Source organism: Manacus candei, unplaced genomic scaffold (assembly GCF_025592945.1).
Source record: "Manacus candei isolate 608988 ecotype Guabito, Panama unplaced genomic scaffold, ASM2559294v1 h1tg000009l, whole genome shotgun sequence".
NCBI classification, from domain to species: domain Eukaryota; kingdom Metazoa; phylum Chordata; class Aves; order Passeriformes; family Pipridae; genus Manacus; species Manacus candei.
The window spans coordinates 6,534,911-6,552,660 of NW_026138057.1; the positions used below are offsets into that span (position 1 = coordinate 6,534,911).

The window sequence follows — 17,750 nt, forward strand, 5'->3', positions numbered from 1 at the left end:
GAATTTCCCAGTGGAACAAGATCTTAACATCCTTTTCACACTTGCAACACCAGCATGATTTAACCCTGCATGGCATGACAGAGTGAAATCAATGAAATGTATACTTCAGATAAATACTATTACTTAAATCAGTTTGTAAAGACAGGCCAACAGGTAACAGTCAAAGCAGATTGGCAAGAAAATGAAATTAATTATATCATACCTCCACTGCTTCCCAAATACTCTTTGCCTTCTACCTAACTGGCAATCTGACAAGAAGTTATCAGGCACTGAAAAGTTATGAAAAGTTCTGTGTCAGCACTGTGTGTTGAATGTGCTCTGAAGCACTTCCTGCTCATGAAGTCGAGATGTGTTCACAGTATGTAACAAAATAAATGTACAATAGTGCAGAATATCACTCAACAGCAACCCAAAACACAAAAATCCTACTTCAATCTGCTATAATCTCTGGAAACATTTTGTTTATGCTAGTTATATATACCTAGCTATCAAATGTATAATCAACATCTGATGGAATCACTTCTCATGTCAGTGTGGTAATTTCCTCAACATATTTTTTTTTTAATGTCCCTGGAAAAGTGTTGCAAGTCAGTTGAACCAATTCCACTCAAGGCTATGCAGAACACATGAAGAAAGGATGAGATCCCATCAGTTTTGTGTTGTGACTATCAAAATGGTGCATGCATGAGCCTGTCTTAAAAATCTTTCAAAATAGCTATGAACATTTATGTATAAGTCTTACATACCACAAGAGCAACAAATGTCACAACTATATTTACAAGCAAAACCCAACATGTCTCTTGCAGATGTGAAGCAGTGCCAATAAAACAAGCTCCCTGTGCACGTTTTATATTAAATACTAAGAATTTGAAAGAGATCCCATAAATAAAAAATGGTCTCTACAACTTTAGCTGTATGAGGCACCAAAATAATAAAATTAATTCCAAAATCTTTTTGTTTATTATGATAGGGAAATATTAAAATGACCCTCCCCCTTAATTCTACTGAAATTACATTACCTTGCTAAGCAGGCAAGTCCCAAATTCTAGTTTTTAGGTTTAGAACTACGTTCACAGAAGCCTTTTCCAGAGCCAATATTTTCTCAGTTCTCATTACACTACCAGTATGATCCCATGCTCACCACAACCATATCACCCATATCCCTTTAAAATGCACACAGGAGGATTCAGTTCCTCTCATCTCGCTTGGTATTTTTAACTTGTAATGCCTATTTCTTAAGGAATTACTCCTTCCTCTTTGAACTTCCCCAGGGAAGATTTCCTCTGCAACATTGCCTGCTCCTCCCAGAAGTGGTCCTGAAAGCTTATACAGGCAGTTCCAATTTCCTTCTTCAGAAGCCCCTGAAAAATGTCCCTCCAATGCGTCAAGAGTAAATTCTGCAGTGTACTTCATGGCTGGGCTGCAAGCTCCTTGCTTCAGAGAGCTGCCTCTGGTTACTGGACTTCTTCCTCTGGTTTTCCTTAGTTTGGGGAAATTCATATGCTTACATTTGCACAGATCAAGCACGCTAGAACAATGCTCCTAAGGCCAGGAAGACTGTCAAGGTTACAATACAACTACACATAAATTAATCTGTTTCTGAATATTAATAATTTACTAGAACATACAAATACATGTAGTTTATAATGTAACAGCACTTGTCAAAATTAGACATTTTTCATAAGAGAAGAGGAAAAAAAATACATTTTTGTTAGAAACACAATTCACATTATACTGCTCTTAATGAACGTAAAAATTTATTTGAAGTAATTAACACACCTATTTACAGCTGAATTAATTGAAAAAACAGAACAGAAACATTTACAACCAAGTAACAGACTAAAAACCAGAAAGACAAAAAAAAATTAAAAACAATTTTTGTAAATATTTTTCTGTCTCTTGGCACTACATATGTTATCATCAATAGATGCTAAAAATCTAAAGATAAACTGGCATCTTAGTGCTGAGCATGAATGTGTTCTAATATTAACATCTGTTATTTGCTTCCAAATGAAAAACAATTTTAACATAAGGAAGCTCCAATGGAAATAATTTAGGGGGTCAAACCAAGTTTTCTAACACATGCATCGAAAAATTTCTCAATTATTTACAAGAGGAAAACAAAAGTCACCCTCTTCTCATTTGCTATCCATCAGTCCTGCTTCAAATGTGGAAGAGCTCAGAACTAAATCCTATTTTTCTTCTTGGAAACGTGAAGTAAAAGATCTTTTGATGTCCTTGATTTAAGGCCCAATGTGACATTTCCTCGAGAAAAGCTTTTAAGGAAGTTTCTTGGCGTATCCTGTTCTTGCTTCCTGCTCTTCATTTTCATTTCTAGTGAAAAAAAAAATGCTATTAGAAATAGGGAGACACTCATTCAATAAACACAAGTAGAATTCGGCCAATCTGGACCTCCTTTTCAGAATATGCCTAAGAATTTTTACACATATTTCTTGCCCTTATTGAAAGCCTAATTTTGATGCACAAAAATATAATCACTCTCAGCTCAGTAATCCAGGGTGTTAATTGCTTAGAAAGTCCAATGATTAGACTCTCAACTGACATGAGATGCTACTAAAAAGGCACAGTGGTCTACACAAAGATGTAGAAGTATGCAAAAATGTTATTAATCCTTACTATTATAGAATAGTATTGAAAAATGAATACTATGCCATTAGAGGAAGTTTTGTCTATTTAATCTGAAAACAGTTCTTCTTCTCAGGAATTTAGTTATGGTTTATTCTTCCCTTTTGAAAATAAATTGTATTTTATGTTCAGTTAAACTCTGAAGAATCAAAAATCTATTCCCTATTTCAGATTGTGGTGCTTCATTATATAGTTTCTTAATTCCTGAGTAGTGACCGACTTTGGTAACTTCCTAAACCAGTCTTTAGTAGTAGATATTGATAATGATCTAACTGTGTATGCACTTTGCCAAATAACAAATATTTGTTAGGCAAAGTTTAGAATCAGATTTTCAGTTTCTAGAAAGTTTACTGTAATACAACCTCAACATCTCTCATGAATGCAAAATAACACATTTTCATATATACTTGCTCCCTCACATCAGTTTTTATTTAAAAACATGTGTGTGCTGTAAAAACCAGTGTATTGCCTGTGCTATTCAATAAGAACAGCAGACTAAAACTTTAAACTGTCTTGGATCTCCTCTTAACAGCCCAATAAGATCATTAAGCATATTTCTGAAGATAGAGACAGGAGTCAATTGGGTAGAGATGAAATGAAAATTGTAAGGATTTAGTGCATTAAAATCTGCTGCAGGTGCCAAGCAACGTAGTGCCATGCACTAGGAAAGGCAGAGGTTTTTATAAAATTGTGAACAAAAGACATTTGTGAACGTGGTCTGAAAAAAGTATTTGTAACTCATTTTGTTACAGTTCTCCCAGAGAGAGGCCCTGTAATTGTAGCAGACTTCCACAGAATACAACCTGCCAGTGTTTTTATCAGCAATATATTACAAGTTAAATAATTCCTATATACTGCTTTAAAATAATTTTCTTTCTCAGTTATTGTTTTTGCCCAATATAGCCCCAAATTTTAAGGAACAGACCTCTGAAAAAACCTGTACCTGTTAAAACAAATCAGTGTGGTGTCGTGAAACAAAGCAAGCAATTAAAAACAGGTACGGTAATTATTAGAGGATTTTACTTCTTGATGAACCACACTCGTGCAAAGACAAAATTGGTAATAAAGTTCATTCACCAGATTTCTCAACAAGTACACAAACAATTTTAGGTTGGTTTTCCCAACAACCTCATAGCAATATTGAATTTTGCTTAGATATCAACTAGATAACCGGGTTAGACATTGAGATGTTTGTTTTTAATGGATACACTATTCAAACCGATGGCTTGGCGTGCTGACACAGCGACACGTGCTACCGAATTAACAAAACCTTGAGCAGCCACCTTGATTTGGCACCTCCCAAACAAACAAACAGCCACCAGTGCAGGGTCACACACTCAAGTTTTGACACCTACCAGAGCCTTGGGGCACTCGCAGAGCTGCCTGGCCCAACAGGATGTCCTGTCGCACGCGTTTCGCAGCCACGGGGTCCTGCGGGCCGCCCGACACGGTGTTGGATGTGGAACTGCAAAAGGAGCCAGCAAAGAGTTTCCTTTCAGTACAGTCATTAAGCTGTATCACAGCAGTTCAGGCCTTGCTTTGCAGAAACACTTTAAGTGATATTATCCAATCATAACGGAACGCTAAGAAGAAACTAATTTATTGTGCATATCTAGGGATATTATTCCCCTTTTTCCTCTTTAAAAGTTTACAAGAACGTTTCAAACTGTGAAAATAAGAACTAACGTTGCCAATTAAATGCCAAAATGCAGAACAATACGCCACAGTTTTTTTTGGAAACCACAGAAACCAGTTTGGTGGTCACCACACATAAATTATAGTAAGAAATAATCTTCAGGCGTGTTACGAAATCCTTGAAATGACCAAGCTGTGTTTATGGGACAAATCACATTTTTTTATTGCTACAATAATTTTTCTATAGCCTCCAACACAGTTGGAGGGGGTGGCTTCATGGCAGACAATACTTTTAAGCTAAGCTGCAAGAAAGCTGTTATAGCTTCAAATTCATTAAGACAAAACCTCTATATTTCAAAGCCTTTTATGTGATGGACTTAAGGCCTACAGTGAAAATTATGAACCTATCTGATCTCACCCTTTTGCAATTGCCTCACTAACTTCCTCAGTTCCACTCTACAAGACAGCCTCATAAACAAGCTAATTGTATTTACATCCCAAGTTTCTATGCTTTTCCTATTCTCATAATAAATATTGTATTATTACCACTTTATAGTCCCCTAAGTTACACTAACTTTCTTAATAATAATTTCCTGCCTAAATGAAAATATACAGCAAGCAGCAAAGACTAAGATTTGCCTTGTGCCAGTCCTAAAAATCTATTCATGCTTACTTCTTGAAGAGAACTTATGCCAATAAGGATTTAATGTGATTTGGTAAAGTAGTCTCTATTACGACTGACTTGTTTCTTATTCATTATCCTCAAAATACAACTGTTTGAAATTATATTTCTAAGGTAGACAATATGTCTGAAATTTACATTTTTATTCTAATGTGAATAGGAGCTGAATGAGTGAACCGCTTCATGAACCACTTCAAACAGAGACAGCATTGGAGAGAAAACAGGGAAAAAGTAAAGAAGAGAAAGGAAAGGAGGTTCTATCTGAAAAATAAGAGCATATTCCTTCCCTCCTTCACAAATAAGTTTTCATTCCTTTGCTTCATCACCAACCACTAGACAAAACCATAAATAATTTTGGTTTACAGACAATTTACAGTCTGAGGCAGAAGAAATAATCCCTATAAAAGGAATAAAAAGTTGTGGGATTTTCCTGTAGTGGTATTCTAACTTCAGAACTGAGAAATATGTGCTTGAGACACAGAAGAAACAAGATGAACAGAAAGAACTAGTCTTCTGGGAAGAAATAAGCATCTGTATGTCTTGAAATCATTACATAGTTATTATAAAAAGAGTAGTCCAAAAGTTTGTCTTGGAACTTTTACCTTAGGACTAGAGAAATCAGGCTCCAAAAGTTCCAATACCTCTCCCTAAAGCAATCTAGAAAAAACTAGCTTGGTTTCAGAGAGCACGTAATTTATTCTGCTAAATTCATAATGAGCTATTTGAAAGATAGGAAGTATGAGCAGTGCCCCTTTTCTCATTCTAGAGCAATACAGTTTATTTCTCATCCAAGCAAAACAGCTTAGAACAGTATTTGGTAACAATTAGAACAGCAACATGAAACTGGACCAGGTGGATTTGTGATCTTCTAGGAAGCTTCTCTGTCTCAAAGTTGATAATTTAAAAAAAGGTACTTAAGTTCCTTCCACATCTTGTGACCTCTCTATAGAACTTGTTCCTACAGTCCCGAAATATTCTTCAGAAGACTCACGTGGTGGTACCTCCACTCACTGTCTGGCAACTCATAACATGATTTTAAAAAAAGGTTGTGTCAATTTTTGCTTTTGGAAATAGAAAATAGGAAAAAAAACTGCAAAAAGCAAAAAGCTGTTTAATCAGTACTGACCTTGTAGCTAATCAGGTTTTAAATAAATTAAAAAAAACCCACAAAAAAACCAAACAGAAAACCCACAAAAATACAATTCTACTTAGTGTCTATTCAGTTTCAGCTTTTCTGCTGTTCCTACTAAGAAGCCTCTTTCAGGGTCATAAAACAGACATGATGATATGGAAGTTTTTCCTAGAGCAGACCACAAGAACGAAGCCACAGTATTTGAGACTGAAAATTAATTACTGGGAAAAAAAAAAAAAAGCTGACCAAATAAGTATTGTCATATATTTTTTTTCCTCTGCTTTCTGTTGCATGGATCAATTTTTCCTATATGGTAATAATTCTTTTTCTTTTCACATGTTGTTAAAGTACAATAACAGTGTAAATTGATAGTAAGGTTCATTCTTTATACTTTTCAAGTGTTGCATACATATTATATATAGTAAAAAAAAAAGAAAAAGGCTTATTTTGTTTTAATGTGCAATGATGGCTGGATCATATAAAGACCTTTTGGTATTTTCTAATGTGTTCCAGCAAAGGCAGAACATTTTCAAACAAATCAGAGGTTTAATTGATGGTGGAATTTCTCTTTTCAGAATTATGTGTCATCTTTCTATTTTGAGTAGGCAGCAGGTACACAAGATATAGTAGTTTATCACTATTAAAACAGAAGTTCCTAAATCAAGAGTAAAAAAAAAAAAAAAAAAAAAGAAAATGTACTGAACTTGCCAGGAAAAATAAAGAAAATTGAATTGAATTCAAATGTCTTTGAATCAGAACAGGTCATCTGCATGTTCAGATGACTTGTAGAAGATGTTTTCAGATTTGAAATGTCATACTGAAACTGAAGTAAGAACACAAATGAATACAAACTCATCTTGTATAGAAGAGTTCGTTTAATCTTACCTTAATACCTTCCTTTTTCTCTGAGCAGCAGAAGTCATTGCCATATATGAGGGCTTCTCAAATGCTGATGCAGAATTTTTGTTTCTTAAGGAAGTGAGATCAAGTCTGAAATCATAGAATCATAGAATCAGCTGGGTTGGAAGGGACCTCCGAGATCATCAAGCCCAACCCTTGATCCACTACCACTGTGGTTACTAGACCATGGCACTAAGTGCCACATCCAGCCTCTTTTTAAAAATCTCCAGGCATGGAGAATCTACTGCTTCCCTGGGCAGCCCATTCCAATGTCTGACCACCCTCTCTGTAAAGAAATTCTAATATCTAACCTAAACCTCCCCTGGCACAACTTGAGACCATAAAAGAATTATGCTTTTGTAGAACACATTCTTAGTAAAAGTGAAGTGAATTTGTTCTTAACTGTAAATAAATGCTGAGCTGGAAACCAAAACTGGAAATTCATTTCACTAATATTACTTGAGGCAGCTTTGCAGACTTCACACAAGCATGGCATCTCTCAGTGTGGAGAGGTTAAGTGTCCATTTTACAGACTAGAAACATAAGGCTGAGAGGAAGCAGCTTGCCTGGAGCATCACAACCAATTTCAAAAGCACTCTATTTCTTTTCAATACCTATCTTATAAAATAGGATAAGCTTCCAACTTTATCTGTTGTCACTAACACACCACTGTTTTCAAATAATGGCAGAATTGAATCGGATATTGGTCAAAACTGAGGGTTTGATTTTCAAAACGCTGCATTTACAAATAAAACAGACATAAATGGAAAAACCCAGCTGTAAAGATACACAGGATTAAATTATTTGGTAATATTTCTTGCCCCCATACGAGGAAAATACCTTTGCACAATGCTGCTGCTGCAGGGCTGTGACTCCTTCACGGGTGAGCACGTGGGCATTTCAGTTGTTTCGTCCGTGCCTTCGTAGAGGATTATTGTTGAGTTCATGATGGCTTCGCTGCACTCGGGGATCACATCGTGTGTCGTGTCCATAACACTGGCCTTTTGCACTGGTGTATCTGTGCCTTGGGCACTGACCTCCTTGAGGCCTGCAAAGTGCAGAGCCTTCTTTAGCACAGCCTCTGTGCAGCAGCTCTGTGCTGGCTTTCGGCAAGATTCCGGGGTGTACACTATGGGGTGGACTTCCTTGGCGAGAGAATCCTCCAGGTGCTGCAGACTGGATGGCTTGGATGCAGCTGGACTTTGAGCTGCTACTGGAGAGTCCATTAGCTTCCTCCTCGTTCTTTTCTGTGGTGGTTCTGTATATTCTAATACTTTTGGTGTATTTTTAGTCATTTCCTGGGATGGTGTACCACAAGAGGTACCTGTGAAACACAAGTAACAATGGTTACCACACCAACCTATACCTACTGCTCAGATCTTGCTTTTTCCCTCCTCTTCCCTACCGAGACAGAAGTTATCAGAAAACTTAGCTGAAATTATTACAAACACTATTTCATTTACATATTAGTTTGATGATATAGATGAAATTATTTCTATTGCAGTATGGTCTAGATGGTGTTTGTTCTGTGACACTCAAAGTATTATAAATATGCATAGGTTGGTGTAGTTAATTCCAGAGATAATATAAATAATCACAAGGAAGATAGGACACATGACAAGAGGGAATGGAATAGTAAGAGTATTGAAAATGCTCACATTATCATGACAAAACTCATATTTTAAGATGGTACAATCACAGTAATCTAAGCTGACTTCTGATCACAGCCATTTTTTCCTCAGCAGGTACCATGTAGAATAATGAGAGGTTCTTGTAAAAGGAAGGACACAGAACCACTTAAGAGGGACAAAATTCTCTGACATTGCAAAAGAGAATGTAGGGTTTTGGAAAAGGGAAAACAAAGAAGTCACCTGGATTCTGTCATCCTAATACATCAACTGTGTGGAGCAAAGCTCTTTAACACCTCCCCATGCCCTCAAAAATAAAGCAAGCAATGTAGCAGTAACTGGCCATTCTCATTCATCTTGAATTAAATAATCTTCCTTGAAATGTTATAATATTTCTATTTTCAAGCAGGTGGTAGTAAGGGTAATGTCCAAAGTAAGACAGAAATGGCCTTTTTTAATTCAAGTTTTCAGTAAAGGAGAGTCATTTTAAGACACAGCCCACTGTTCATACAGTTAGGCAAGTGGTGACTTACATAGTTAACAACAAAAAATTAAGGAATTTTTTAAAAAACAAATCAAGAGCAGGAGAGGGTTGTCAAAACCCCAAGTGCTTCTATATTTAACTTCCAGTGCAAATTTAAGAAATGAAGCCTAGTATCCTTAAAATGCCTATGGATTGGCTCCACTTCAGCTGGCAGCCACAGCTTCATACTTCTCTTTTCTGCATTGCCTACTACATGCCTATAAGCAACTAAACTGCAAAAAGAACTCCTGCTTTTTAAATTGCTGCAAGTTACTCAGGAATTAGCTATGGTATTCCTACAGCAGTGATGATAAATATTTATTTCTTCTAAAATTTCATTTTATTTTTGCCTCAGAGTAAGAAAGTTATTTTGAACTCCTCAGTCTGAATGCTTCTATAGTTCTCTCTCATGTGTTAGCACTTAGGGCATTTTAGCTGTTCCAAAAAAGTCCTTTGAAGAGGAGGAAGATTGATTAGAAACACGTATGTATTGCATTATTCTACCTCCACAAGTTTGATTTCTTACAGAAAACAAGGCTTAAATGATTGTAGTCTTTTCTCTGTTTACCACTTCTCAGCCCCCATTTAATTTTAACCTCATTGCTCAGTTGCAACTCAATTTGCCAAGATGCTTTAAGAATGCCAGTTCCCCAAGAAATCAGATATCTTATGGAAAAGACCCAAATAAGATCCTCTTTGAAGGAAAGGTGATGAAGGATGATCCCAGCACCTACACCCTTTGGTACCAGACACACCATAGGATGGATTCCTCATGCCCAGCTATGAGATTATGCTCAATCAGAAGATACAAAATAGAGTTATAAGGAGAGAGCAAAGGATTTAAAGACTACAATGAGACCCAGACCTGTTCTAGGAGGAGAGAACAGGTAGTATCAAAGTGTGTAAAAGTAACAAGTAAATTACATGCTAATATATAGGCCACAAATATATTCTGTGTTGCCAGAACTTAATTCAATGACAACACCATTGCAAAAAAAAGCAAACATTTATTCCTCACTCAAGGGCTCAGTTTCAGAATGAACAATGTTTAAACCACTATGGTTCAAAAAATATGTAACACCTTATCCAACAGTGCATAAGCAAGAAAGGCAGGTTAATTCAAGAGAAACTGTTTATGAGAAAAGACATCTGGACAATTACATGAACAATTACAATTCTATTATGCTGCTTTCACTTTGAAGAAACACATACATGGAAGACTCAGGCCCAAGAGGATGACCTGACATGAAATAAGTGAATTGTGAATTTGTGTATGTGCGTGCCCATGTGCAATTCACCTTACGTATGTACAGGGTTTCTTTTTCATAAAATGCAAAATACGTTTTCTAATACCTTGTCTAATCCATGGTCAACATTTACCAGGGGAAATGCAGAAGGTTGCTGGGACACAGTAGCTTGATTGTAATCTAAACACTAAGCTAATTCAGGATATTCTCCATGAGCAGTGGAATGGAAAGGGTAGCAAAACAGGGCCTGTGTGTTTCCCAATAAATCTTTAGCTCTCCCTAAAATAACATAAGCCCACTGTGATGAAGACGGATTTCTCCAAAACTTGGTAGGACTTTGTTAGTTGCAAGCAAGAAACTTATTTATAAATATTTTAAAATATGTCCTCTCTGACACTATCAACAATGCTATGCTTCATTAAGGTGCTTGCTTTTTAATTTTGTTTTAATGAGTACAATACATTCTTCAGTGTAAAAGACTAACACATCTTTGAAAAAAAAAATAATTTCTAGTTATCACAACCAAAAATTGAAGGCAAAACCTTTTTTTAAAAGACTTTTGACAGCTTGTAGTCTTAAATATAAGAATAAGCTTCATCTGATCTAGTGTTCGAAATAACCATCCATTAAACGCCTCAGGACACATTTAAAATATTCATTTATTAGGTTTTCCTCCTGCTTATATGCATCTGAATGTGTGTTTCGGGAAAAATAATGGTTAGAATTCTATTAGGCTGTTGTTACATTAGGATGGGGAGGTTTCAGTTTCAGAAAGTTTGCTTACTGTAAGACACTGAGGTTTTGCTAATGTCCTAAAGTTACTAGAAGGAAGTCTGATGGAGAAACATTTTGGTGGGAGTGCCAAGTCTTAGAAGCTTCTCCAGGCCTAAATATTGGAAGCATTTTTAAATTAACTGTAAATGCAAGCATTTAAATCATGAACTAAATACGTAAAGAACAGAAAAGTACTGCCAATGTAAATAATTTGATGAATTGCATCACAGTGAGTGGCATTTCATACTGTAATACAAGTAAATTAATAACTAGTTACAGCAATTCTGTATAGGGCAAATATAAGCTGTTACTAAAAACCAACACCCATTTTTAAAGCCATTTTATTTCTAGAAATTTGGAAAGCATATAAAATATTTAAGAAGTGTCCCTTCCCATTGCTTTTTGTGAGAATATTAGGTTGCTCCTAACACAGGAAACAAGTAAACAAACATCACCAGCAGCCTCATATTTAACTTGGTTTCACTAAACAACATAAACCAAATATGATGTGACAAAACCAACCCCAAAATTCCAATTCCTGTTTAACTTCTTGTTACACAGTATATGGCTCCAGACAGTTATGATCTAAAGGCAAACCAAAATACAGTTAGAAAAACATTTCTTTATTTTGAATATAAAGGATTGCCAGTGTTTTCTTATGAAGGAAGCAAGATCTTGAAGCTAGTTGCTAATTTTTTTGCAAATTCTTTTAAAAATTACCATTGAGAAGCCTAAATAAAATGAGCTCAGACAACAAAAGGTTCTACAACAGCACTACTCCCATAAAGTGCTAAATACATGGTACTGAAGATGATACAGTGGTGGACCAAGTAGGGCTATTTGTATTTCCTTAAAGAACAAATCTAAATAGTTCCTGAATGGATGTCTAATGGTAATCATTAAGTGCTGTCATTATTTTCCTGCTGATAGATAAACAACACACTCCAACTCTAAAGAAAATCTCCAAACCTGTTCCATAATATAAATAATTACATTTATGGTTTATATTTGCTTCACAGTTTTACAGCCAGTTCAATCTTTTGCATCATAATGATCATCATGATTCAGTAATATTATTTTTTATTTCATACACAAAAATGAATCACCATATACTTTAAAAAACATCAGCAGTTAACCTGATGGAGTTGCTTAAAAGAAAAATTTAGAAGTTATATTTCCTTAGACAGTGCTTTCAGCAACAATGCTTCTCTTTAAAACTAAGCATTATGCCAAATATATTTTAGGTAATAGATCATGTTATTTGCTGATCTTGAATTTCAGGCTGATGTTTATATAAGATAATTGTCAGAATTCTTTAAGGTATAATTTTTCTTAAGGGGTTTACTCAGAAATCAAAAGCAAAAGCCATCCTCCACTGACCAATCACCCCCACCAAAAGATATGAGGTGGTTTCAGCCCTTAGTTTGTCGTATCATCTGTCCTAAAAGACTGCTCAGAAGCACTGATCTGTTGGACAAGAAACACAGCAATATTAGATATCTACAGCCCTGTGTGTTAATACAAAAAGCAGAATGCACTATCTGTGAAACATGAGTCACAGCAAAAGTGAGCAGAGCTCATGACAAAACAACTCATGAACTGAGTTAGTTCTAATTGACATTAGGGACAAAATAACGGCCAAGACTTCTCTTCTTCTAGAACTCATGCTAATAACATGCATAAGGGGATTATGTCTGGAAACTGTGCTAAATTAAGTCTACCAGGTTGTTCTGCTAAAGTGATATCAAATATTAATGTATTCATTTCAATAAACATTTCTAGGCTACCACTGATTGATCCAATTACAATACTAATCATACATTTTCATTCTTTTAACAACTGACTCATGGAATTCCAAATTGCAAATGAGGTCTGGTCAATGCATTTCAATTATTTAATATTCATACTCAAAAGCATCACTGTGATGACCAATTTCACTACAGGTTCACAGGCAAGAGCTGTGAACTGAAAAAGGCTAAAATGCAGGCTGCATTCTTGTGAGTCCCAGTGATCTGGAACTATTTTACTCAGCATGAGAAAAAATACTTAGAAGTCATATAAGACCATGTGAAAAGGCTTCTCTTTCCCATATACAAGACACACACTTCTACTTTTGATCAAGTCTTTTACTATGTACAATTACACCCCAATTTTTCCTGCCATACCAAGTAGAAAATTGACTTTACTTTCGGATGTTTGTGACAAGGGGAGGCAATGAATGCCTTGTCTTTTCTTTTTTGCTTTCCTATAAATCAATTCCATTCTCTCAATGGTAATGTACAGTAAGGCTTCTGGAAATGGGATGCCTGAAACAATGCCAAGAACTTTCCCATTCACAGAAATACTTGCAAATACCAGTCAGAGCTTTCCACCCATCAGTCCACACTCTGAATACTGTATGGCTGTCCATTAATAAACACTCAAGAATGGGCACCTGAATACATTTTTAAATGAACTTGTTTTCATAGCCTGTGTTTTCCTTGATACAAACAGTTAAACTGTTCATAAGACTGCACATTTATGGTTACATGAAGCATGCACAAGTTTAATCTAAACTTTTGACATATTTGTAAAAAAAGAGATATGGGAAAACTAACATTTTCTCCACAAAAAAAAATAAATTCTAATTTATAATTAAGGTCAGAATTTTACAGAAGGTGTTTAAAGGTTTTAAAGTTTAAAGGAAAAACAAAATAGGAGGTGGTCAACTCCTGTCATGTGCTTTGGCAAAGCATATGAACTTTAATTAGCTTTCACTTGAAATCAAGAGTTTTTAAGCATAAGGATGGACTATCTTGATATCTTGGACATAGAAACAGAGAGAGAGCACCTTGATCTTTTCCTCCCCCACTGTGACTTTATATTATTTAATATATAGGAGACTCTTTCCAATGAAGAAATCTTCATTAGAAACAAAGATTTAGGCATTACTGTGAATCAGCTCAAATTCTTTGCTATTTTGAAGCTCCTAATAGATAGAAGGATCTTAATAAGGTAATAGCACAACCACTTCACACAATAAAGTAAGAATATTTAGAATATATTTCAAGAATGTATTTTTGTTGAAGACTTGTAACAAAACCTAGAATAAAAACCTTTTAGCTTTGCTATCCTTCTCTTTACCCTTTTTAGGTTCTTTTTCCACATCAACTACTAGTTTAACTTCCTTCTTCAGAATCAGCTAGTGCAATGTAGTTAATTCCAAAGGAACACATAAGAAGTTAAAGCCCTGCTTTCACAGTTTTTCCTACTCCAAAGAAATGATTTAGCAGCTTTGGCCTTTTGGAAGTGGTGCTTATAATCACAGAAGTTATTTATGCGACTTAAAGCATTTTAAATTTTATGTGAAAACACTCAATGACAATTCATTTGCATTTGAACATTGTCATGGTTCTCTCAAAGAGCTGCAGGCAAAAGTTTAGTGTCATTAAAAAAGTTCCTGCAATGATCACTGCCCCATGTTCTGCAACACCCAGAATTCAGCACTGGCTGAATTTAAATACAGATGGCTTTCTGAATCACTACCAATTTAAACACACAGCAACTAAACAGGAACTTGTAGTTTGTTAGTGACTGGAACTTCCAATTATGAATAAGGCACATGCACTACATATATCCCTAGATACTACCAAGTTTAACAAAAGAGATGTAATTATTTATTTCATAAGCTTACAGTGAAGAGGAACAAATATTTTCCTTGTAAGGCTTAGTATTTTCTACATGAGTACCATCTCATTTTTGTAGAGGGATTTTACCTCAAAAAAACAAAAATAGTCTTTCAAATGTGTTCAAAAGTAATACATCACATTTGTTACTAGTAGACACTCTCTTCCTCAATCTAGATGTTCAACTTAGGTTTCATATGAAACATTACATTGCCACCAATTAACTTTTGTATCCTCTCCCCCAAAATTTAGAAAAGAAACTCTGAGACACTAACACAAGGCAACATATATTAAATGGGAGATTAAAAAAAAAATGACTGCTCTCAACTTAGATCATAAAAAATAAGAACCAAGTCACAAAAACTGAAGTGCATTGCTCTTTCCTGCTGATAAGATGAAGGTCCATGCAAAAATGTTAAATTTGAAATTTGGATTTTTATATGAGGAATAATGACCTCTGTGGTTTTTTGATTATTTTCTTTTTTTTTTTTTTTTAACAATCTTGGAGCAAAACACTACTTCCTTCCCAATATCTTGAACAAATTATAAATAATAAAATATCAATGCACCAGAGGTGCAAGGGGATACGTATAAATCTTCCTTTTTATTTGTTCATTAAGTTCTTAGGTCAGCTCTTGCTAACATTTGCCAAGCATACTTCTGAAATGACTTTAGGAAGCAGGAATTGGATTCTTGAATAATTTATTTCATTTTAAAGGAAAAGAGAAATTACTGCATCCTTCCTATTTCTGACCAGGATGCTGCCCTTGTATTGCTTCGTATTTCCCCATGTTAATGTAATTTTTCTTACTTATGGGGTTTTTTTTTAAGAAATTAATTTCCATGACAATATCATTTAATAGTTCAATGTATTTTAAATATAAATTCAAACACACAATTGAAGAGGAGCTATTTAATTACATTTGTCTTGTGCTGAACAGAAAAAAATTTAAAGCACTGATAAGTGGATTACTTTTTTCCACCACAACTCCCAAGATGTATTGATACGACTGTGTCAACACCAATAATAATTTAGGTAACCTTCCCTTAAAGGTTACAAAATTTCAGGGAGTTGTTTCTGCCATGTTTTATACTGCATCTAATTAGAGGGAAAGGAGTCAAAGTAACCTCTCCTATTTCCTTTTTCCAAAGGAAAAGACGCAAACAAAAAAAAAATCACCGCGGTACCAAAAAAAGATTTCCATGGACATCTCCAGGCAAATACACAATTTTCAGCCAAAGAAAGTCCATCTTAACTGAAAACTACAGTGTCCATTTACTTAGGGGAACATACAGTTCAATAATATTTAGAAGGGGAGAATAATTGGAATGCCTCCACATAAGGTTTTCAAGGCAACCTCTCAAATAATATCTAATTATTTTAATGAAGTGAAATGTTCATGTCTTAACAGTTTGTGTAGAATTTAAATAAATACTCATTTTAGTGTTAATTTCAGTAAGAACAGATCAGGCCTCTTGCAACACAGGACTTCAAGAAAGGTGGAGAAGAAGCAGATTAATCAAGAACTCTAACAAAGCTTACGAGCATCAGGAATTAAAACTCACAACAATGGTAACCCACATACAACAAAACAGAGCCACTACAATCAATACTTAGTTACAAAGGATATTACAGAGCTTCTGGATTAGCCTTTGGGTACATCTCCCTACCTATTCTGCCAAAAAAAAAAAAAAAAAAGTACCCCAAAAGCAAAAAAAGCCAGTATGTAAAAATATATGCCTATGATATAAAATAAATAACAACTTTCAACCTTGCTGAATGAATCCCTGACTAGCACGGGCAGAATAAGAAATGTAACCATGCAAGTCTGCAAACTTTCTTTCCCTTCTTTCTGAAAACACAAAAATAAACACACACTAAAAAGAAAACCCAATTCAAACTAAAAATCAACCAAAACCACCACTCATGCAAAAAAACCCAAAAACTCTAGAACAGCCTGACATTCAACACAATCTGACCTTTACATTGCAGACAGTGAGACACTGGGTATCAACTATCTGGCATCATCTACAGTGACAAAAACACATGCCAAAAATCACATATACACTTAATCAGAACAGAAGCAATAAATGGTTTTGACAAAAGAAGTCTCAAGCTGTATAGAGGAAGAAAGCTAAAGAAAGGAGGGAACTAGTTTCACAGTTCTCCAGGGGTCAATGCTCTTTTATGACTACCAGCTTTTGAGAAGCTGAAGTAATATTTATCTGTTTTTCCCTGGTTACTTATGGATGTCTGTCAATGTTATGGATTAGCAGCTTTAATGAGAAAGCCTCAGTGTGTTGTGTGCTGTCTATCCAGAGCACAAGACAAGCATTGGCCCACAGCAGTTGCACTAAAGGCTGAGATTTTGCTTGTCATCCACCAGAACAGCAGCTTGCATAAGGATTTTTCATCCCTTTTTTCACCCAGACTATGCTCCAGGGCGACTCACTTTACATCTAAAGGAGAAAATGCCAGCTATGTAGAGTTACAGAGGAAAAATGGGGCCATCAGGATACAGCAAAACAGTCAATTCCATGGTAGAAATGGTGAATGCTTTGATTCTTGGAAAAATAAATACTGTAAAACTTTGTACTAAATTGATTCCAGGTGAACCTGTAATTAATACAAAATATCATCTCCCTCAAGTCTATCACTAGAAATTGTGCAAAGCTGTAGTACTTGCTTAACATTTCAAATCAGTCCAACAAAATTATAACTGACTGACACTATGATTCCTTTTCCATCAATGTAATCTGAAAGATTTAAATGGAATTCTTAATAGCACTCACAGGATCTACAAACATTGATACATGGGGTATGTAACAAGAAGAAGAGGATTTTCAGTGTGACTGAAAAAGTCATTGAAAAAGTTAACTTCTTTTCTATGTTCAATTAAGAATGGTGTATGATTTAT

At 35.2% G+C, this 17,750-nt stretch overlaps 1 protein-coding gene across 2 annotated transcripts in view; it reads right to left on the reverse strand.

Moving 5' to 3' along the window:
• Positions 1-1,740: 1,740 nt before the first annotated feature.
• Positions 1,741-17,750, reverse strand: part of KIF18A (kinesin family member 18A) — a 32,203-nt gene continuing 16,193 nt past the window's right edge. For both annotated transcript variants that reach the window (XM_051776659.1, XM_051776651.1), the window contains exons 14-17: positions 7,836-8,319; positions 6,981-7,085; positions 4,002-4,111; positions 1,741-2,334 (exon numbers count right to left, since the gene is read on the reverse strand). In XM_051776659.1, the coding sequence (XP_051632619.1) occupies positions 2,186-2,334; positions 4,002-4,111; positions 6,981-7,085; positions 7,836-8,319 (848 nt within the window). In that variant the 3' untranslated portion in view covers positions 1,741-2,185. The remainder of the gene's footprint in view (positions 2,335-4,001; positions 4,112-6,980; positions 7,086-7,835; positions 8,320-17,750) is intronic.